This window comes from Orbicella franksi, chromosome 3 (assembly GCF_964199315.1).
Source record: "Orbicella franksi chromosome 3, jaOrbFran1.1, whole genome shotgun sequence".
Taxonomy (NCBI): domain Eukaryota; kingdom Metazoa; phylum Cnidaria; class Anthozoa; order Scleractinia; family Merulinidae; genus Orbicella; species Orbicella franksi.
In genome coordinates, this window is record NC_138147.1 from 24,611,262 (window position 1) to 24,635,610 (window position 24,349).

At 37.8% G+C, this 24,349-nt stretch overlaps 1 protein-coding gene and 1 pseudogene across 2 annotated transcripts; both read right to left on the reverse strand.

The window, feature by feature from the left end:
• Window positions 1-258: 258 nt before the first annotated feature.
• On the reverse strand, window positions 259-4,047 carry LOC145483127 (uncharacterized). The gene is made up of 2 exons (XM_081461727.1): window positions 3,886-4,047; window positions 259-715 (listed from the first exon to the last, which is right to left on the reverse strand). The coding sequence occupies exons 1-2, from the start codon at window positions 3,962-3,964 to the stop codon at window positions 396-398; spliced, it is 399 nt and encodes a 132-aa protein (XP_081317853.1). The 5' UTR covers window positions 3,965-4,047; the 3' UTR covers window positions 259-395.
• A 12,178-nt stretch (window positions 4,048-16,225) lies between these two features.
• Window positions 16,226-19,454, reverse strand: LOC145483128 (uncharacterized; annotated as a pseudogene). Its single transcript, XR_014048880.1, has 2 exons — window positions 19,295-19,454; window positions 16,226-17,651 (listed from the first exon to the last, which is right to left on the reverse strand). The product of XR_014048880.1 is annotated as an uncharacterized LOC145483128 (transcript).
• Window positions 19,455-24,349: the final 4,895 nt, after the last annotated feature.

Genomic DNA, 24,349 nt, shown 5'->3' on the forward strand with positions numbered 1-24,349 from the left:
CTTATAGAAAAGTTAACAGTTTTAGAACCAAACCTGGCTCGTCTCTCTAATTTTATGTCATCATTACGTTTTCGCAACAACCACGTACCGGTTCTCAAGTTTTGATTTCAAAGGCTCACGTGGTTTGAAAGGCATTTAGTTATTATGAGAAGATTTTCACCGTGCGCAGTTATAACGTTGAGCAAAGCACTGATTCATACAGCTGATCACTAATCGTATTGTATGCTTTGTAACAAACATGACGCGGGATAAGAGCTTTAAAGAATACTTGTATATTTCCAAGTTAATCATTCACTGACAAAATCTTAGTTTTATGCTACCTTTATTACTAATAATGACAGTAGACGGAAATGATGTTTTGTACGACTGGATTGCAAATAATTTGAGGTTCTGACTCAGTCGTCCTCCTCTGCTTCTTCTTCTTCCTCTTCCTCCTCCTCTTCTTCTTCTTCCTCCTCCTCCACTTCTTCTTCCTCTTCTTCTTCTTCCTCCTCCTCCTCCTCTGGCTCTTCCGTTTCCGGTTCTTCTGTTTCTTCTGGAGCTTCTGTTTCTTCTGGAGCTTCCGTTTCTTCTGGGGCTTCTGTCCCTGCTGGAGCTTCTGTTCCTTCTGGAGCTTCTGTTCCCTCTGCGGCTTCTGTTCCTTCTGGGGCTTCTGTTCCTTCTGGAGGTTCTGTTCCTTCAGGAGCTTCTGTTCCTTCTGGAGCTTCTGTTGTGACTAAAAGAAATAAATAAATGATTGAATAAAATTAGCAGATAAACTTTGATACCTTTCCTGTGTGTTGCTTCTAAAACTAACGTAATGTAGTTTTTAAGTTAACTAGTTGCCTTCCTGTTGGATTGACATTTAATTTCAAAACTTTTCATATCATGTAACTTGCATAGATCATATTATTACTAGTGAACGCGTACAGACTACAGAAAGGTATATACGTTTTACAGCATTTTTGTCTTAAAACTAGTAACCAGTACATAATATAAATATACAAGAGAGAAAAAGAATACAATGATTTTAAAAAAGGAAAGGTGTACACACTACATTTTTGTTGTGTCTTATCTAGGTATATCAAGAACTTTAAAAGTTTTAGTGGCGAACAATCCTGCTTTTGTGCAGTCTTGGTAGAACATACGAAACAGACTGTGGACCTTCTGCACTCGACTCTTTCATTTTTTTCCGCAGTTTGGACTCTCCCTTGACCCACTTCTGTTCGAGGGTCTCCAAGGATGACTCAAGATGTTTCTACGTTCTCTACTGATATTGGAAGCTGGAAAATAGATAATTAACTCTAAAGTAATTTTGAGAGCGGGATTTAATTTTCCTTGATCCCGATAACTTTCCGTGACTTGAAAAGAAACTTCATGATCATATTGGAAGGGCTCATTAAATATATTGTAAAGAGCAGAGAGCTCCATCTCAAAGTTTTTTGTAACCTTAAAGATAATTAACATTCCGCTTAGAGAAAAGATGGATCAGTGTTCCAAATGCCACAAAATCACAGCATGATGTTAATACGTCATTGGAGAAAACAGTTCATTCGGCACTAAGCAATTTCTATAATTTAGTAATGAGTCAGTCATACAGTCAAGAATTTTCAGATGAATAAATATAAATAATACAAAATATAAATTTGTGATAGAGCACAATCGACGCACACAACAAGCGCCTTCTGAAGCAAACCAACCCGAGCGAGAGCATAAGCAACGCCAGTATTTTCAATCGCCGCAAGAAAGAGGACTGCTCGTTAGAGAACCAGTGCCTCAGTAAGGGGCATCGTATACCATGCCACCAACAACAGAGCAGGGGAACGAATGCTGCGTGGGATTAACCGACACATATTTTAAGCCTAGATACGCCGACTATAAACAATCGCTTAGAAAGGAAGCATACAGCAGCTAAACTAAACTCAGCAAACATATATGGCAGTTCAAGAAAGGCAATTAAGGTAGACTACAAGATCAGATGGAAAATCCTGGACAGGGCTCAGTTATACTCCAACGCAACTAAAAGAAGCAAATTGTGCACTCTACAAAAGTTCTACATGATATGCAAACGAGAACTAGCCACTATTGACAAAAGATCAGAACACTTGCAGGCACGCAAACGAATTCTTACTGAAAAACACTTAGTATTGTGAAAGCACGTATGATTTCAAGGGAACACTATATAGGCCAACAAATATTAACGTTCTCATTTAGATCCTGACGAGTGGGAAAAACTCCCACGAAACAGTTTGTCGATCAAATGAAATAAAAGAACTAGTCCTGTACACTTTCTTTAGACGAAGTTCCATACCTGTCGGGCTCTCTAGAGGGCAACTCGGATCATATATTCAGGATAAATTTGTGATAAAAATGTATAACATAAAATGATCCTGTCAAAAGCGGCAAATAGTGACCGATCAGGAATGATCTGATATTTTTTGTTAGAGTGAGTGTACGAGACATTGATTCCTTTTTACTTAGTAGAGACAAGTGTTTCGCTTAAGACAGGTCACTCATAAAATGCATCCGAAACTACATCTGGGACCCGAATGGAGTATTTCTCATATCCTCACTAGTCAGGAGATTGATGACGTCATCTCCCGCTTTCCACGGTTGTTTGTACAGGCCATCAGTAAACATGCCAAACTGTTGGCGAAAGTTCTGTTTTTGGTTCATATAATAAAAACAAAATTACTTAATCTTGAGGACCGGAATCTTAATTGTTAAAAACAAGTATCCTGTATGTATTTATGGTAATTAATTCTGTTAAGGTTGTTGTAAGTTTAAAAGGTTTTCCAAACACCCTTTCTAACTACGAATATAGCATTCACAGCGAAACTTGTTTAAGTAATATGTCGCTCAGCTGCTGTGCCATCGAGTGAAGTTGACATTTGATGATTAACTAACAATGTTTAGCGGCATTTTTAACTCGCCTAAGGTCACGAATATATATATTTTTGACATTTATGCTAACGCCGCCGTCACGGTTATAGAGTTCGTCAATATCTCTTGCCAGATTCAATACTATTGTATTCTGCTAAAGTGAACGGTCGAATGTCGTGGTTGAAATGTTTTTCGAAAGGCTAAAAAGATAATTGTTGAGCGAACTGTTTTGCAGGAAAGTGACATTACATGGAGACGTCATGTTTTAAACTAGCTGCAAAATGTTCCAACAGGAGAATTAAGCGTCGGACATTTTTTAGAGTGCATAGCCCTACATGAAACGAGAATTAAACGGCATAAATACTTTAATACAAGGAACCGAAAGGGTGGACTGAAAAGTCCGTCAAGGTTACAATTCAAAATAATTATGAATCAAAGCCAGACACCTAGAATCAATTCAAACATTATGCAATCCTCGATTGAACGACATTCTACAATACAGCAATGCGAGGGAGAAACACGCCCCCGACAAAATATATGAAATTGAGTAAAAGAAATACTTTCTCTAAAGGTTATACTAACGCCGGGCTTACCAAATTGGCTTATTTCTCATATTCTCTTTAACCCTCATTTCAGGTTTGAGTAGGATCGTAAGCATAATTGTAAAGCTTCTAGTCCCAAAATGAGTTTTTATTATCGATAAGATGTAATAGCAAAAAGCAGGTTCTTATCGACTATCATTATTACTGTCACCACGCTAAATTTGTATTAAGTGAACTGAAGTAGTATTTAAATTGTTATATTCCTTTCCGTTGACTAGTTTTCAAAGACCCTATATTAACTGTTTTCTAACTACACAAGAATTATCACGCATGACCCTTCAAAACAGGTTGATTTTTCACTGCATTCTAAGCAACAGAGGTTACCATACCAACGACAGGAATCGGAAAGTCAACTCCAAATTTAACACCAGATTAAACGCTAAGGATTTTTAAACATAACACATATGTTTTCGCGACTCACCTTGCCCAGTCATGGGGGCAGCGGAGAGCTGTCCGAGCAAAACACAAAGGCAGAGAAGAAACAAAGCTTTTGAAATCATCTTCTGGACTGGCTCGTTCCTTTCTTCGCAACGATATTTGTCACAATGAGGTTCTCCAATCCTACTAAGCAATTTATAGAAAATGCGGCCCTTTGTAAGTTCATTGTTTAGCAATATTTTATAAAACGTCAATCTAATTCGAGGAACAATTTAGGCGATTATGTGAACCTTTTTGAAAAAATGCGTAGTCACTTCCCCTTTATAATGAGTTTAAGGAGTTAACACTTGGAGTTTTACATCACAATTTGAGGCCAATCCATTTTATTGCCGTTACGTAAAGTTTAGCTCAGAGCAGGTAGTTTGGAATTGGGATGAAAAGCTCCATTTCCTCGGAGCTTAGTTTAATAATAGGCGAATTTAAGTTGAACGATTGAAATGGTATTTAAATAGAAGGCGATGAGATTATCTGGAATGAACGTTATAATAGCAATGCTATAAGAATTCGTTCTTTGTCCGGACAAATAATGAATAGAATAGTCTGCCTAGTGAAGTTTTACACGCTGCATCACTGACTCTGTTTAGATCAAGACTGAAGACCTCTATGAAAGTTAAGTATACTTTAGAATATTTCTTAGTCTAGCATGTAAATATGTTTTACAATTTTTAACCTGGAAACTAATTGATATTGCATTTTATTATGGCTTGTAAATAGGTGTTAGACTGTACACGTCATTTACGCTTTTTATGTATGGGAATTATCACGTATAGGGCTAACTTCATGATTTCCATTTCAAGAGATACTTTTTTTAACATATTATTTGTATCTCTTGATAAAGTATAGTGATTGTGATTGTGACAACAAGTCAATTTTAAACACGTTTATTTGTAAAGTTATACCCGGTAACGATGACGCTTGCTTCATCTTCGTCACAATCAGTGCGAGAAGTTCGTTTGCTTACGAACTATCAACTTTGTAATAACTCTGCTGTGATATACTAACTTTTTCATAAACAGCGCAGTATCCTACCAATACCGGTGAGTGTAAAAGAAAAGACTGCGGACTGCAGATCGCAGACTGCAGACCGGGGTGTAAAATACAGACCAGGAGTAAAGTGCAGACTGCAGTTTGTAGTCTTTTTGAGTGAATCGTGTTACAATTTCCAGAATCGAGAGCTAATCGTAAACAGCCTAACTGGAGCGTTATTCAGGCTAATCTGGGTGATATTCAAGCTAACCGGAGTGATATTCAGGCTAACAGGAGTGTAGACTTTCACTACGATTAGCCTGAATAACCCTGTTTACGGTTAGCACTCGATAAGGAAATAACACTATATATACTTCAGTAAAACGTCTGAAGTCTGCAATCTGCATTTTACCCTCAGTCTGCATTTTACTCCTGGTCTGCAGTCTGCAGTCTGAAGTTCGCAGTCTGCGTTTTACACTGACCGCTTTTATACAGTGATAGCTGGTGGTAGATGTACTTCGAATAGCAGCGGCAGCAGCAGCAGTAGCGGTAGCCGCGGCAGTCGTCGTCGTTGTCGTCGCCGCCGCCGCCGCCGCCGTCGTCGTAGTAGTAATCTTTAATGAGGATACCAACATCAAAGTAGAGTGGTTGACAAAAGGGTCCTCAAAATACAGAATACAGTGTATTTCGAGTAGATCTGAAAACAGGAGTCGCGAGGCGCACTGGTAATTTCAGTCCGTCATTTCTCAGTTTTAAGTTAATTATATTTTTTTATTTCCGGACCAGGTTATGTTTTAGAGTTTTTGCTTGTTCTCAGTAAGCCATGGCTCCCTTATACATGAAAAACCTAATATTTAGCCCCGATGTCAGCAGGAATAATTTCTACATGTAGACAATACTTAAGCGACCACCTTCTGTAAGCGACCATTTAGACTTGACATTTTCGGTGGTCGTTTATGTGAGGTTCAACGGTATTTTTTTTCGTATCATTCCCTGGCAGGACAGGGAAGCGATCTACAATTTTCACACAAGCTCGTGGCTACAATTACGCAATTACAGAGTTCCGGAATTCTTCATGGCTTCGTATCGGTGTTTTAGCCATTTTCAAAGAGTCTTACGGGGTCCCTTTCACAGTCATCTGTAGGCCATATTTGTTGGGGAGAGTTTCGCTTTTTTATTTCGCAGGCCACCTCGCCTTGTTTTGGTTGGATTTTCTTTGCACTGAACCACTTTGCCTTCATCTGCCATTTGCAAAATGGTGAAGTCTTCCACATATGCCCCTCTTAATGGCCTCTGAATCCTATGTGTTTTTTTGTTGACGTTCGTGAGGGAAATACCATCGCGATTTCCTAATTTACCGTCGGTTCAAAAAAATTCTTCGTGCACTCGACTGTAAGGCTAAGCTCTGTTGGGTCGTTTTTCCCTGCCTTGAGACCCGGAACATTTTTTCTTTTGAATTTAGAGTATCTGGAGGCCTTTTGAATTCCCGTCTGCTGACGATACTCTCAGCGTGTTCTTAGGATAAAAACGATAGTCAGAAAAAAACAAAAACAAAAACAAAAACAAAAACAAAACAAAACAAAACCATAAAAATAGACAAAAATAAATAAATTGTTTCGAAAATCGATAAAATTCGATAAAGGGATACATTGTGAGTAATCGATGATTATCGGTTTTTAACTTATTGTTATCTTTTTATCGAACTTATCAACTTTATCGGCGCAAAATGTCTCCACCTATTTTAGGGCGGCGAAACATCGGAAAATGAACACATTTATTAAGGCTGGATTCCTTTAGAATGATCCGTATAAGGATTAGTAATCCAGGATCACTGACTTGGATCATAATGCATCAAGAGTGGAGTCACCGGTTCCTTTGATGCACCATGATCCGGGTGATCTCAGATCACTGATCATCCAGATGGAAAGAGGCCTAAGAAACTGGCATCGTTACTCAACACTAAAAAAGTAAATGAATCAAAGGCCCCTGTGAGGCAGCTCATGGATAAATGTTTCCTTGTGCTTTTGTTTCACAACGAGTCTTCGATCGTGCGAAACCTGAGTTTGATTGGCATGAAAAATGAACCTGTAGGTGGAAGTCATATGAATGGTTTCACATTTAGACTCGTTTTGACACAGAGGCAAAAGGCAACTTGGAAATGACCTATTGGATGAATGTACAAAAGGTAGTAGAATAAAAAGAGAAGAGTGAAAAACAGGAAAATAAACATCTCTCGGTCAAATGTGATGCATAGGTTCCGATGTCCAAATATGGTTGCTTATTGACACCCTTTTTAATTATTTATTACACATTTGAAATAGATTTCAAGAGAGTGCAACAACAAAAATCAAGATGAACACTCCTTTTATTAGGGAAATTTTCTTTCTTAGTAACACATTGAAATACTGACCACCATAACGTAGAACACAAAAGCTAAGAGGAGACATTTTAGCCAACAGTCTCCTATACATGCAGGTTATCAATTTTTTGCTGAGTTATAAATAACATAATCTTTACAGCAGCAGGACACACATGTAGTAGAAGTACAGCAAGATAACCATTTTAAGAATTGAATTAGAATTCAACAGGTATAAGCTGGAAAAGTAAGGATAGCTTATACCTGAAATAAACATTGCAAGATTTGTATTTAATTAATAGAGACAGATTTACACATTCTATTTTTGTGTTTCTTTATGATGGGGTCTAGTGGTTTCATTTAATTACAGTCCTAATATAAAGGACTGATGTTACTCTACATGTGCATGTACATGTTCATGTATATGAATATTATATGGAGCTGCTAAGTTTAAGTTGAAGTTGTATTTCTCTATTCCACTGCAAAGCTATAGGTTCATTTCTGAGTTAAGTTTTGACACATGTAGTGACTTCAGGTGGATTTCACTTGTTGACATTCTTGACTTTAATCAACGTACAAGGATGAAGTTACAAAGTGTTTCCAACTGTAATTATAAGTGCAGTTTGGAGAGCCATTTTTTATGCTTGTAACAGCTCAAGTGGCAGCTAACACAAGCGTTGAAAGCAACTCTCTTTGTAAGCAGGAGTATTTTACATCCACCTGTAATTCTCAGATTAATTCCATGAAGTCTTAAGGGTGACAAGTTTGTGTTGTTAAAGCCAGTTTCTATGAAGTCTTTTGATATTATTTTTGGCAGCTGGTAAACATGTATAGCACCAGCACCATCTGCTTACTGTCACTTGCATATTATACCGTAGTTGTTATTGCAGTGTTCATCTGGGTTATATGCATCTGCACAATAGTACAACTTGCTTCACCTGCAATACACAATTCACAAATACGATAATAGTCACATATTTTAAAAGGGTATGAAAATGAATGCAGAAAAATGATACATGTATATCTTTAATTTGCTGCCCTTTCCCCTCCCCCCCCCCCTCCCCAACCCCCAATAAAAATAAGCTACTTACCTAAATGTGGTGTCCAAGTGATATTTCTTGCTTTTCTGGAAAGGGTTTAAGAAAGGAAAAGCCAGTTATAAATGGTATGCTTTCCTCAAGAAACACTGGAGCTAAATAATCTCTTTGACCTGAAAAATTCTTATTCTTATGTACAGAATCTGCAGATTCTGGTAGAGTTACATGTAATTTTGAATCTCGATGATGACTAGGAATTTAAGAACATGAAAAGCACAGCAAATCCAAACCATTCTTTGTCTCTGCCAATAGATTCTGTGAATGTTTTCTATATGTGATTCAAATAGTTGCTTGTTACATTTAGATATTTTTTTGGTATGTAAAGTTTCATATTCAGCTAAATTAAATATAATTATAATGATCTCATATGATACACATGGTGAATTTTTTTACCAAATATTCAGACAGCTTTCATTGAAATATAAATAGGCTTATGATCACTGTAGTAAGACTCCAGGGTACCTGCTGATTGCACAAATTGTGGTACAGTGGTATAAACATGATCTATCTGTGTACGGTCGTCAGTAGTATACTGGTTATCAACTGAGTGTATCCTTTGTCTGTTATAAGATATGTTGTTAGAGCTTTTTGTTCTGTATTTGCCTGCGTTAGATCAATATTGAAATCCCCAAGCAGTACAGTTGGAATTGTAGGTTCTATTAATACCGAGTTGTGAAGATGAGTAAGACCATCAAGTACCTGTGAAATTGTAACTTTAGTTTTCAAGCGGTAGATACCAATGACATGAATATTCGGAATTGGTTGGCTTAAAACCGTAACAGTAATTTCCATATTATAAAAGTTACATCTGTATGGAATTTTCGTACAATTCAAATCACTCTCAATGTACACAGCAGTTCAATAGCAAGTTCTTATGTTAGACTGACTAAAGTCATTTCTGTAAAGAGTAAATTCACGAAGCCGATATGTATCATCTCTATCTGACAAGCAAAGTTTTGAGCACTGATTTCAACTGCATTGAGAAATTTGTTTCCGATATGTCTAACTCTATTTGCAATGTCTTTATTACCTGTCTTTGCTCCTTCGAATGCTTTTTCTAGAAGTCTGCTCATACCTCGCTGGCCATTTGTAATGTAAGACAGTATGTATGTAGCACATGCATAAGGATCTAACGCATATTGTATGTCCATGTTTGCTTGCCAGGCTTGCAGCAAGTGAGTATTGTAATTGTTGATTCTTATTTCTGATGGTGATCTTTTAAGAAATAATGTCACACTTTATTGTCTTCCTGATAGCTAAGAGATAACTTTCTTCAGTTAATCCTAACTTTTTCAGGAAATCTTCAAAGCTTATATTTTCACCATATTTCATGCTGTCAAGGACCTGTTTAATTTAATCGGAATTTTCTTTTATAAGTTTACTCTCCTTCTCATCATGATAGGATTCCTCAAGTGGTTTCAGTATAATTGTCCTGGGCATTGGTGGCAATGGAAAGTTAAATCGACATACGTTATTCCCTGATCTCTTGCAAGTTTTGGCATGTCTGTGCATTTGCAAATTGACAAGATTTTCCATTTCACTTGAACGGTTTGGCTTGTGGCAGATGATAAATTTATCAACAAATGCAACAACCTCTTCATTGGAATCCTATTCATACTGTGGTGCATCCTTTATCCAAACCAGTCCATGAATATGTGGGCTTCCTCTTTGCTGAAATTCTAGTCTGAAAAAATAATCAGCTATTTCTCCTATAGGTGCAACACTGTTCTTTAAAACATCACGAATAAACAACTGTACCATGTGGTGAAAGTTCTTAGCACAGGTCACAGGATCTTTTTGAATAAGATCTGATTTTTGCTCCCAAGTCATTTGTTGGATTTCATCATCAGTTTACTCTTTTTTCTCAACAATTCTACCTAAGGTTTTGAGAAGATGAGTCCACCTTGTTTCAGCAGCTGAAAAGGAGCAAAAACATGTTGGGTTGCCAAGTTGACGAATCATTGCAAACAGGTCTTTTTTGCACTTTTCAAAATAAGGTGGTGACCCTCAAACACTTTTTTAAACTCTGAAACCTTCATCTAGGTGTACAAGCTTATTGAGATAATCTTCAGATTTCAAGTCTCCAGCAGTGAAACATTTCCCTTTCGTCTCACTCTTTCTGAGTGAAATACACGCACTATCTTGAATTTGCTTGATTTGCAGCTTTTTCAGCTTATAAAAGATATTAGGGACAGACATGGCAGCTCTCCTATCCTGACTTCTTAATCCTCACTTTGCAATTGTACTGTATGATACAGGGACCTTTCTTTCATTGTTGTCAGGCCTTCGTTTTCCACAAAATATTGAAGGAAACGAAAGGTATTCTGAGTCCTTGTCCAAGAATATCCCCAATGGTTTGTTTCTTTCACCTAGTGCAAAACTAATAATTTTGTCTGCACTTTCTACTAAGTTGGATTCTTGCAGTAATGTATCTGTAACTCCTGATGGACGTTCCTCAACTTCACACCACTGAATCATCATTATTATCAACTATTTTGTCCTGACTACCAACGCCAGTGTTAGCAATGCTGTTATTACTTAAATCTTCACTTTTTTTTCTTTGAAAGGGTTTCATCAATAGGATATAGGACACTAGGGTTTTCCACAAATTATTGCCAATCCTCATTGTTAGTAGAATTAATGTCATTTAGCCATCTATTTTGAACTTCTATACCTTCTCCTTTGAACAAGTCACTTGTGTCTACAAGATATTTGGCTGCATTTAATACTCTCTTAGGTCTAACATTCTGAAACTGACAATGACGCTTATAATTGGGATGCCTTTAAAGTTTTATAGGAATAGTTTGTGATTCACTCAGTGGCCTTGGGAGACAATGTACAGTGGAATTGACATCACTTGGGCCATTTACAATGTTTCCATGACTGAACAACTGACCACCTCTAGGTAGTTCACGGATTTGCATAAAAGGTATACGTGGCGGTATTAGTCGCTCTTCTAAAGATGTCAAATTTAATATATCAGGCTTGTCAGGAAAACCCATTTTATTGGCTTTAGAACAGCTGGGCAACTTTCCTTTCTTCAGATTTGAATCACAAGTTATGTAAATCCATTCAGTGTCATTAACATTTTTAAAACCAGTAATACAGGACTTAACCACATTTTGTGAGCATGACTTGTATTTATTTGCATTACATTTCACTACAGAGATTTTGTACCACAACTGATCACAACAAGTGCATACATATTCTGGGCCATGTGCAATGTTTTTGTGAAACAAATTTATCATGGAGATTGCATTAGTATCTTTGCTTTTTGTGCATGCAACCTGTCACTGCCAAATGTTACTTGTGATACATTTGGGAGATCATGAAAAAGTGTTTCAGTAACTCCATTAGCTGTATGGAAACCTGACACTGTTTTGAGCTTTTCTTAGGAAGTTATATTGATTTGTTTAATGTATTCTGGGTTATTGGCTTTCTTTTTCTTGAAAGACTGTTTATTTGTTTCGCTTACAAGCTCTGGCTTATCTGCCTTTCGTTTTTGAACAGATTCCTTGTTAATTTCTCTGACACGCTCTGGGTTAGTTTTCGTTTTCTAACTGACTGCTTGTTAATTTCCCTTATATGCTTCGGGTTAGCTGCTTTTCGTTTTCTAAAGGACTTTCGCTTAGTTTCCCTTACATGTTCCAGGTTCAATTTCCGTTTTTGGGTACCTTGGTATTTTTTGTCTTTATTTGTTTCACTATAACTGTATCTCCTTTGCATCTCACTTGTGGAAACATAATGAATTTCATCTACATGCCCAATGTAAATTCTTAGGCTGTCAGCTGTCACATTTATTGATTCAACAACAGTAACAGGAGAAAAGACTGGATTTCACTCAGTAATATGAATTGATAAGTTAAGGCAGTTAGCAACTTCTTGAATTATGATTGCATCAGCCCATGTTCCCTGATTTGACATTCTCTGTAAATAATCTTGCCAAGAATGCTCAGTGTTACTCTCTATAAATTGTTCAGGCTTATGCACTAAATACTGAACACCAACACTGCGCACATAAAAATGATTATTAGGATTGCCATAAAGTTGATGCGATACAGCTCTAAAAAAGCAATCACCACCTCCTCCAACCTTAACTGCAGTTCTACCTACGTGAGACAATCTTGTTTCTAATTGAAATGCAGAGTTTATAAGTGATGAACTACACAAGGGATTACAAGTCTGTTCTAGATCTGAAGGCCCTGGATTTAATTCAACATCTCCACTAAGTGATTTGATTCTGTTAGATAAATGATAAGTTTTAACATGGAGCTGCCTTAATGTTTTGTAAATATTGTTTTCAGTATAAATTGAAAACGAAGGTGATTTTTTATGCCTCCCTGTCCTCAGTCGAAAAACAAACAAATGAAGCTTAATCTAATAAAACACTTCTTTGGGAAAACCGTAAATTTTGATCTTGTGCATAAGTCAAAGAAATGATTACGAGTATATCCGCACAGCATAACCTTCAACATAGATGATGGAGGCACATAATTCTTTATGTATAATTTGACCGTCTTTCGCATCTTTCTCCTTTTAAAAAGTCTAGTCACCATTCTGAAAGAAATTCTAGAGGGCTCTCTTCCACGTCTCACTCGTAAATGAGAGACTACCACTGCTCTTGAATTTCGTAGCTGAAGTTTGCTATTGTCGAGTACATTTGGAAATTGACGATCACCACTGCATTGAAAATTAAACTTACTTGACGTCTGGAGTAGAATTCCATTTTGAAGTTCAGGTTTTCTAATACATGTGTCGATATACTGCTCGAGTACCGTAACAGATTCGCTCTGCTCCTTGGTATTTTCACGTCTCAGCGATTTCTCATCTGACAGGTCATGTATTTCACAGTTGTTCAGCCTTTGGTATTTGGCATTTGTTATTTGGTATAGATTATTTAGCATTTGTATAGCATTTGTTTGATAAGTATTTGAGAGTTCTCTCTCAAACTCGACTAAAGCTTCTTCGAAGCTACACGTCTCCTGGCCTTTCGAATTACCGCGGCCACCCGAGGCTTGCGATAATGCGTTTGTCCCCGAATATACTAGAGACTTGTTATCAGCATTTTTAGTACAAAAAACATCCATAGCACCGATAATAGCAATCAACAACAGAGAGAAATCAACTCCGTCAAAACAACACCCAACAATAACACGAAATGGCGAACCACAACTCTTTAGAGTTTAGGAAACCATGCGCTTTGTCGTGTGACTATTTTCGGAATCGAGCAGTTTCCGAACGAAAGAATCCGATATTTACGAGTACACAAAAGTGCTCTTATAGGTATAGTCTTTAAAGAAAAAAAAGGATGCAGCAAGGAGGCTTACCTCACCTTCCAGATGACACAGCATTCCCGTCATTTCATTCCTCCTCCGGGTGGCAAAGTATTTTTAAGCTTAAACGATTCCATCAATTCGTCCACGGACCACGGTTGATCGACATCGTAGCTTTTAAGATTTCGATGCAAGTATCGTCGCTTTTAGGATTTCGATGTCAATATCTCGCAGTTAGTGTTCCTTAGCGTAATAACTTCCCTTTTTTCAACCCACGAAGTAATCCCTGTTTACAGATCGAACGAAAAATTATCTTCGACCTCCGTGCCGCGTTACGTCATCTTGTTGGACACAAATTTTCGCCTCTCTAGTACCCCCATAAAACAAGCCAAACATTTGCCAAGAAGTGTTTGGGACAAAAACAATACTTACAAGGGGAGAATAATGAATAAATTAATCAGAATCGAGTTAGTGAGTGAGTGCCGTTCGACTAATTCGACTGCCTTCGAAGCTCATGGAATGACTTATGTCATCCATGGGCAACTCATGGAATGACTTATGTCATCCATGAGCAAAAACGAAGAAAAATAGATAATAGGTTGAGCGTTGGTAAAACACAGCTAGTTTTGAAACGCTGCCTCCGAAGAAGCAGTTTTTTGTACTTACTAGTGTCAGCAATACACGGTCTTTGATGAGGACAATAAAATCGATAAATCGATAAATTCGATATAATAAAAAAAACTGTGATGGTTGTGGGTATCGATTTCTATCGATTGATCGATAAAATCGATAACATTTAATTAAGAATTATCGATACTTATCGATTTATCGAACGGTTTTTCGATATCGCTTTTTATCGTTTGAATACGCCTGTTGACATCTGGGTAATTCGTCAAATTTTGTCAAAATCTCTTTCAGAGCTTGTCGTCAATATTTCTTGTTGCACACCATTTTCTCCATATTGTCAGACTTGTTTGCGTGGTTCGCTTTTTGTTTTTGCTCCCACCAACTCACTTATCTTCGTTATTTTTTGCTTGGCACAACTGGAAAACGGGACTCTTTTCATCTGGAACAGAATGTTGCCGTTTGTAGTTCATCAGATAACTCAACGTGTAGTGTTTGCGTTCGTGGAATTTGTGAGAGCATCAACGATGCTGTGGTCACCGTGGGCTGTGTTTCTAATATTTCATCTGTAAACCTGGCAATTCACTTTGATGAAAAACTGTGGAAATGTTTCAAAATTTCATTGGGGAAAATATCGTCAGTGGAGACATTATCTAAAGTTAAAAACTCCACCATTTTGGAAAAGGCCCAGTCATGAAGGGTAAGGTTTTATTACCATAATGACTGCAATCAATGTGGTGATTGGTGTATTTAGCTGACAGGAATTAAAAGTGATTGGCTCATGTAACTGTCCGATTACTACCAACTGTCTGATTACACTGTCCGACTACCACTTCTCAGATCAATTAATGCCAAATACAGCCGCTTATGCACCAATCACATTTGAGGAAAGTGTAATGGCTATGACTATAAGATATTTAGATCTCAAAAGTACTGAATAAAGACTGTAATAACCTCAGCGTCGAAAAAATTGCAAAAGTCAGAATTAATTGCAAAAGCCGGATCAATGAAGCCAATGTGCAAGTTTAAAATAGACACTGGGGCTTTTAATTGAGGAAATGTGGTACTTGTACAAGGCTGGCGAAGCCCGGACAAGACCAGGTGGGCTTCAAGACAACTCGCGGATCAGAATAAAAATCCTTGTACATAATTAACCGTTAAAAAAATAACCAAACAATCAACCAAACAAACACAGTAACTAACCAACAAAATTAACATCAAATTCCGTTACGTGTTGTCGTTTTTAAAATTGACATTCACCAAACGAGCCACCTTTACAATTATAAATTTCCTGACAAGTCAGAAGCGAGACTTCAACGAAAAATCCTTATCCCTTAAGCGTGTAAAATTCAAATTGATTTTTTTGGCGGGGGGGGGGGGGGGGGTGGGGCAAGAAATGTAGACCACCACAGCTGAAAAGTCCTAATCCTAAGTCCTAACCCTTACCCTGAGAATATGAACGCAGACAAGAAAAAAAAATCAGTATGAAAAGTAGACATATTTATGAATATTTCATCTTTGGATCGAAGCCTCAAGGTTTTTCTGAGTATTCACATTTTCTAGAGAGAATGACTTGATTACAGCTTATTTCCTCTGCTTTTAAATCACTCAATTCTCCGGATGAATGGATTTAGGAAAGTTAAAGGAGCTCAGTCACGGTATTTTGAGTTATTTTGGCCACATACAAAATGGTAGGAAACCTGAGAATAACGCTTTAATAAGATAGAAAAACACCAAAGAGATAATGATAAACCATAAAGGAACAAGGATGGCTAAGGATGGAGAAGATTAACACGGATTACAAACGACGAATTTGAAAAATTGGGGCTAAACTTTTCAGTATGCGCAAACCGTGACTGAGCTCCTTTAACCATTTATTTCCTCTGCTTTTATATCGCTCAAATCTCCGGCTGAATGGATTTAGCAAAGTTACCATCTATTAAAACCGTGGTCATCTAATTAATAAAAACAGTAGTAAAATAAAAATTACCAAGAAAATACCTTTTATTGTGATCAATTCACAACTGGTAACAGTTACAGAGTGCGATTGGCTACACAAGTCAGCTCTTTCCTATGAGGTTAAATTTGGCGCTGATTATGCTGGGATATGCAATTAGTTCGGTCTTCACATAATCGTCTAATTTTTATTTTATTCTTATTTTTACATTCTTCTTCTTCTTCTTCTTCTTCTTCTACTTCTTATTCTTCTTTTCCTTCTCCCTCTCATCCTTCTCCATCTTCTCCTTCCCCTTCTTCTCCTTCTTCTCCTTCCCCTTCTTCTCCTTCTTCTCCTTCCCCTTCTCCTTCTCCTTCTCCTTCTCCTTCTCCTTCTCCTTCTCCTTCTCCTTCTCCTTCTCCTTCTCCTTCTCCTTCTCCTTCTCCTTCTCCTTCTCCTTCTCCTTCTCCTTCTCCTTCTCCTTCTCCTTCTCCTTCTCCTTCTCCTTCTCCTTCTCCTTCTCCTTCTCCTTCTCCTTCTCCTTCTCCTTCTCCTTCTCCTTCTCCTTCTCCTTCTCCTTCTCCTTCTCCTTCTCCTTCTCCTTCTCCTTCTCCTTCTCCTTCTCCTTCTCCTTCTCCTTCTCCTTCTCCTTCTCCTTCTCCTTCTCCTTCTCCTTCTCCTTCTCCTTCTCCTTCTCCTTCTCCTTCTCCTTCTCCTTCTCCTTCTCCTTCTCCTTCTCCTTCTCCTTCTCCTTCTCCTTCTCCTTCTCCTTCTCCTTCTCCTTCTCCTTCTCCTTCTCCTTCTCCTTCTCCTTCTCCTTCTCCTTCTCCTTCTCCTTCTCCTTCTCCTTCTCCTTCTCCTTCTCCTTCTCCTTCTCCTTCTCCTTCTCCTTCTCCTTTTCCTTCTCCTTCTCCTTCTTCTTCTCCTTCTCCTTCTTCTTCTCCTTCTCCTTCTCCTTCTTCTTCTCCTTCTCCTTCTCCTTCTTCTTCTCCTTCTCCTTCTCCTTCTCCTTCTCCTTCTCCTTCTCCTTTTTCTCCTTCTCCTTTTCCTTCTCCTTCTCCTTCTCCTTCTCCTTTTTCTCCTTCTCCTTCTCCTTCTCCTTCTCCTTCTCCTTCTCCTTCTCCTTTTCCTTCTCCTTCTCCTTCTCATTTTCCTTCTCCTTCTCCTTCTTCTTCTCCTTCTCCTTCTTCTTCTCCTTCTCCTTCTCCTTCTTCTTCTCCTTCTCCTTCTTCTTCTCCTTCTCCTTCTTCTTCTCCTTCTCCTTCTCCTTCTCCTTCTTTTTCTCCTTCTCCTTCTCCTTCTCCTTCTCCTTTTCCTTCTCCTTCTTCTCCTCCTTCTCTTCTTCTTCTTCTTCTTCTTCTTCTCCTTCTCCTCCTTCTTCTTCCTCTTCTTCCTCTTCTTCCTCTCCTTCTCCTTCTCCTTCTTCGTCTTCTTCTTCAGTCTCAGGCTCGTTGATTTCATTTTCATCAGTTTCTTCAGGTTCTGCTGGTGTTAGATCTAATAAACCAAAAATTAAAATCACGTGAGCTTGAGGAAATTGCATTTGCTTCGATGTCTGGATGAAAGGTTAAAACTTACTGGAAACATACAAAGCATTTGAAATTTTTTGTACGAAAAAATCTCAGTAAAGAACTGGCAATCAATCAATGCATCTTCTTTATAGTTTATGAATGTTCAGTTGCACTAAACCCGTGCTAAAATCGACAGGCAGTGCAAAATGGCTCATGTCCAAGGCATCATCTTTAAAGTGTGGGAATGTAAATCTGGTAGCACACACAAGGCAACTTAAGAAAATAACCAGGACAACGGCAACGGGAATTTCGCTTCACAAAAGGTCTAATGGGCAGTAAAACGTCTTGTAATTCCTGGTACATTTCTTTGTCGTCCTTGGCAAAACAACAACTTAAAATGACCAAATTCTGCTTCGTCTGGAGAGCGTGCACCACGACGGCTAATTAACACTTTGTTCCATATTCAGTTTCGAGATAGTTTTGACAGTGAGAAATAAACTAATGAATTACGGGAATAGCGAGGTTCGTAAGTAGAATTTCTTTCTTTCTTTCTTTCTTTTTTTTTTTTTATGGACGTTTTCCACGGTGTCGCCGTCGTGGTTTCTTAAACTCCCTACTCTTCAGATAGTGTGCATCCGTGAGGCCATCAGTTTGACACTCTATATAGATATACGTTGACGAAACGTGCGCAAACGGAAACATTTTGGACGATAACTCGAGATGTTTATAATAGCAAACTCGCACGTAATATAACGTGAATGATATGTACAATATTGCAACTTGCTTTTAACAGGCTCATTATTGTGTTTGTAAAAGGACGCAAATGGCAACGAACGCTTTAAAGAAAGAAAATGAATAAACAGAAAAACAAACAAGAACAAAACTCATTAATTGAGTAATTTGCTACTACAGTAAGACAATTTGATAGTTAGATTACTTATGGTGATGTGTTAATGATTGTTATACAGCAGCTTCATATGTCTTTCGAAAGGCAAAAGATAGGCAAAGAGGGGAAATATACCTCTACCCTCTCTATCGCTCAGATGGCTGCCCAACTGCACAGCAGGGTGAGTGGATATATTCAGATATTAGGCATTTTGGTGGCATTTTCTAACTTACCTACCAGTGGTAGGCATATGATCAAATGGACGTTAATAAATCAGATTATCATAAATATCCCCAAATTCCAATTATAGTCATTTCCTTCTTATTATTTTCTTTCGAATTTGACTTCTCTTGGAGGGGAAATGTAACTACTGCAAATAAAATCTCCTGATTAGATGTTTTAAACAGTTTCTTAAAGGAAAGGCATGTATTACTTCAAGCCTGTCTGTCTGGAAGCGAATAGCTAAGATTGCGAAATTTTCCCTATTATTTGCTTCAGACAATAATTTTCTTGATATTCTTTTCATTCTTGGGTTTTCGAGACGTAAAATAAATGAAGAGATTGAACTAGGCAAAGCTGATCAATTTCCCATGCTAGTAGGTAACAGACTTGCGCTAAACTCATAAAGACTCTTCTTCGGCAAGAATGGGAAACTGAAATTATAATTAACGATGATGTGCATGATGCTTTTTAAACATAACAAACGTGCGACCAAAAATTTATGTCGGTTGTTTATCACTTACCACCTTCGCTGTCAATAGACGGTTGCCTTAGAGCAGCCGAAAGTTGAGCCACCAGAACACAAAGGCAAAGTAGCCTGAGCAAAGTGTTTGCAGTCATTTTCTTATCTTTCCTTCGTGAAGATAATTGCCTGAACGGTTTCTTACACTCCAGGATAGTCAATTATGGTGAGATGTGATAGCGATTTGAAATCAGGAACAGCAAGGTTATAAGCTTTCTAAGATTCTGATATTGGTTGTAAAGGTAATAATATCCACCATGATATTAAAAGTATTGACGACACGGTTGATAATATATAGAAACACTAAATTTGGTACGGGATGCGTGGCTCTTTCTCTCTCTATATGTAGCTGTTTGACGATCTTTCCCTTTTTCTCACGTAAAAATATATTTCAATTGTTGACCTTGTTCTTAGTTAGACGGAAGAAGAAAAAATAGATGATGCTCTGATTGGCAAACAATTAAAAAAATATATGATGCTCTGATTGGCTAGTAACAAAAGAAATTAAACTTGTTTGAGTGGGAAATACTGTACCTTTCATGCAGCTTCACGAGGAGTATGAAGAATTCTTGATGTTTCTCTTTTCATTCCACTGTTAATTCAAAAGATCTGTTTCAGTCTTTAAAGGCGGATTCAGGTCTATGGCCAAATGGAGCTGATTTGACTCCTGGAAGAGCTATTTTATCAATTTGGTCTATAAATATTCGAACCCAATAAAATCCATTCCAGCCCAACCAAAAGCCGATTTGGCCCAGAGTGAAAAATAGTTCCGCACCTTAGTGCGTATTGGTACCCAACCGGTAGAACAATTCATATTCAAATTAATTGGTAGAGGCATTTTTGTTTAAGTCTAGTTGAGCCCAATCTGGAGGTGTTTCGGCTCCTATGAATGGAGCCGTGTTGACATCGAAAAAGCGCTTTTTAATGGAAAACGAAAGAAAAATGACATAAGAAAACTCCGTTAATGAAACTTTTAACATTAAATACAAGTATTGATCAATTTATTAGTAATTATTTTCGGTTTACACTCTGGTCTTAGATTACCTTAGCTTATGTAAACTACTGAGTCATCAGTAATCGACGTTACCCTCGTAAAATAAAGTGTTATTAAATAAATAGAGTCATTTTGTTACAACATAAAATAACTCCGATCACTAGAGCCATTCTTATTCCGACTGTTGGAGCCAATTTCATTTAAGCTAAGAGAACCATATCCCTAATAGATGTCATGCTTGACAACTAAAATGAGGCGGACACTCGTGACACCTGTACAGCACGGAGAAGGTTGTGTCCGAAAGCCTGGAATTAGTGGATTTTTCACTCGGACCAGTGGATTGTGTCTTTCAGTTTGCCAACGGGCAAAAACAAGTTAAGTTTCTTCGGGAAAATTTACTTGGAAATTAAAATCTGAGCAATACTGGGATTGTGGGAATGACTTAAGGGCTAGTACATTATCATTACAGCTTACCCAAAAGGCAAGCCCGAAAATTGGTTTCCTTGGCATCCTGCCACTTGTTATGCCCAAACACAGTACAAGCCCTTACAGCTATGCTCTTAGAAAAAAAGATAAATATTATATTTGCATCTTGCTCTTACAAAAACATCCCTATATCTGTATCCTATTTCATGGCTATTTTGATGTTATCACATCTATTTCTATCCAACATATTTCTTGTTACGGAATTCTATATTTGATTCCAATTTAAATATGCAATTGAAGAAAATTAACTGCATAATAAAGAAAATCAACATTGGAGAGGCCTCCTCTTCAGGTATTTATTTATAATAATTATTATTGTTATTATTATTATTACATGTACAGAACGCTGCTGAACGTATAAAATTTAGGAACTTGATCCTTACTTTAAAGCTTTACATAATTTGTCTCCTAATCATCATCTTCTTTATAGTTTATGAATGTTCAGTTGCAGTAAGCCCGCGGAAAAATCGCCCGACAGTGCAAAATGACTCTTTTCCAACGCATCATCTTTAAAGTATGGGAATGTGAATCTGGTAGCACACACAAGGCAACTTAAGAAAACCACCAGGACAACGGCAACGGGAATTTCGCTTCAGAAAAGGTCTAATGGGCAGTAAAACGTCTTGTAAGTCCTGGTACATTTCTTTGTCGTCCTTGGCAAAACAACAACGTGAAATGACCAAATTCTGCTTTGTCTGGAGAGCGTGCACCACGACGGCTAATTAACGCTGTGTTCCATATTCAATTTCGAGTTTTGACAGTGAGAAACAAACTAATGAATTACGGGAATAGCGAGGTTCGTAAGTAGAATTGAATTGAATTTCTATCATTTTTTTTTTTATGGACGTTTTCCACGGTGTCGCCGTCGTGGTTTCTTAAACTCCTTACTCTTCAGATAGTGTGCATCCGTGAGGTCATAAGTCTGAGACTCTATATAGATATACGTTGACGAAACGTGCGCAAACGGAAACGTTTGGGACGATAACTCGAGATGTTTATAATAGAAAACTCGCATGCAATATAACGTGAAAGATATGTACAATATTGCAAAGAACTTGCTTTTAACAGGCTCATTATTGTGTTTATAAAAGGAAGCAAATGGCAACGAACGCTTTAAAGAAAGAAAATGAATCAAAGGAGACCTATGGCCAAACTCGTAGATTAGGTAATCTAGACATGAGACATATCGGTGAACTTGCAATTACTGGTGTATTATTAAATGCTGTTAAAACAAGCCGGGTTGCTACCATGCAAGGTTGCACTTAACTCACAAAGTGTAGGCTTTTTTCGTTGGCTTTTTTTTGCACACATATTACAAAGACATCCGTCCAGAATAGCTAGGGTGGCGAAATTGCAGCAGAACATGCAATTACTGGTGTATTATTAAATGCTGTTAAAACAAGCCGGGTTGCTACCATGCAAGGTTGCACTTAACTCACAAAGTGTAGGCTTTTTTCGTTGGCTTTTTTTTGCACACATATTACAAAGACATCCGTCCAGAATAGCTAGGGTGGCGAAATTGCAGCAGAACATGGAATGGTACAGGCTAAGGGTCCTTGGGTCACAGAGGACAGTCCTGCCCAACAAATCATAGAATACCCCCCCCCCTCCCCTTCCCCCCTTCCCTCACACCCAGATCTTGATGTTGATCTGTCTGCTGGAAAAATTTGCATTTATTCAAGTCGAACAAACTCACAAACGTTTTTCGTTGCATTTCATTCAAGGTTATAGGTAAGGTTTCTTATGTGACAGCACTTCTTTTCCAATGTGGAACCGCTTGTCTCTATATATATTGTTGGTAATATACAGCAAAATAAGCAGACTCATTTGCAAGCACTTTCAGTGTTGATCCGACAAATATGTCGACCATAAATATGTGTTCCAACAATAATAATAACAGCTTTACTGAAGTGTCAACGTATTTAGTGTTAACTAATAATTGGGGACAAGCTCACAGGGGGTTTCTTTCCCTTTGTTATCTTTTCAATCAGGAAGCAAAAGTGTAAACAAAAGACGGGTAAAAATCATTTAAGCTTATCAAAATCAAGTATTTGGGAGTTTCTTTCCAAGTTTATGTGCATTTCACATACCAATGAGAGTTCAGATCAATGTACTAAAATAAACAAGACGAGTACAGAGAACACAACTTTAATCTAAACTTAACTCGATGCCGGTTGAACATGGACAACTCAACAAGAAAAACTTTATTGTTCAAACTGCACAGCGGTGAACGAAGGTCCTGCTTGATTGAACGTTGGATCTCATAGCAGATCTAATCAGCCAAACTTGAAAAGTAAAACGATAATACGTCACTACTGCAAGGCTGACACAACGTCGTAGAGTTAAAACAATATTTCGGCTGGCCTCAGGTTTAGAGGTTACTAAATTATGAAAATGAAATTACAATATTATACAATGGTGCCGATGTTTGTCTTGCTTTCAATAGCTGTTTTGTTCATTAAAAGTTGTTCGTTTCGCTCATATAATCTCATTAAGGTCGAGGAATAAGGCACATTCTCATCAAAGCTTACCATATTAGCTTTTCAGGTCACTTTCCAGCAAACAAATGCACATCTCCTGGTCATTTTGAACGCCTGGACGACTCAAATGCTCCTGAAATTCAGCCTTTAAGTTGGCCATAGTACTAATTCAAACATTCGAAGTCAACTCCACTTCAATTTAGCGAAACACCTAATATTAATGGTCGTGTAAAAGCTACAAAACCATCAATATTCGGGCTGGCACGATGCACGCATTAAGTAGTAGGCTCGCACTGACTGCACGGTTACTATTCCAATAGGGCGTCGGGCTCAGTTACTATTCCAACATGGCGTCGGACTCAGGCGCTCTCGGTCGGGCCGACTAATTACGAGCAGTGTCTACACTTGAGTGAGTGAGTGAGTGATACATTTCATATTGGAGTCCCCGCAACAAACACGTTTCTACGCTTCGCGTATCCACGAGTTTAATAAACAGAAAGACAAACAAGAACAAAACTCATTAATTGAGTAATTTGCTACTACGGTAAGACAATTTGATAGTTGGATTACTTATGGTGATGTAGTAAATATTGTTATACAGCAGCGTCATATGTATTTCGAAAGGCAAAAGATAGGCAAAGAGGGGAAATATACCTCTACCCTTTTTGTTGCTCAGATGGCTGCCCAACTGCATAGCAGAGTGAGTGGATATATTCAGATTGTATGCATTTTGGTGGCATTTTCTAACTTCCCTACCAGTGGCAGGCATATGATCAAATGAACATTAATAAATCAGATTATCATAAATATCCCCAAATCCCAATTATAGTCATTTCCTTCTCATAATTTTCTTTCGAATTTGACTTCTCTTGGAGGGGAAATGTAATTACTGCAAATAAAACCTTCTGATTAGATGTTTTTAAACAGTGTCTTAAAGGAAAGGTATGTTTTATAATAATATATAGAAACACTAAATTTGGTACGGAATGCGTGGCTCTTTCTCTCTCTATATGTAGCTGTTTGACGATCTTTCCCTTTTTCTCAGGTAAAAATGTATTTCAATGGTTGACCTTGTTCTTAGTTAGACTGAGGAAGA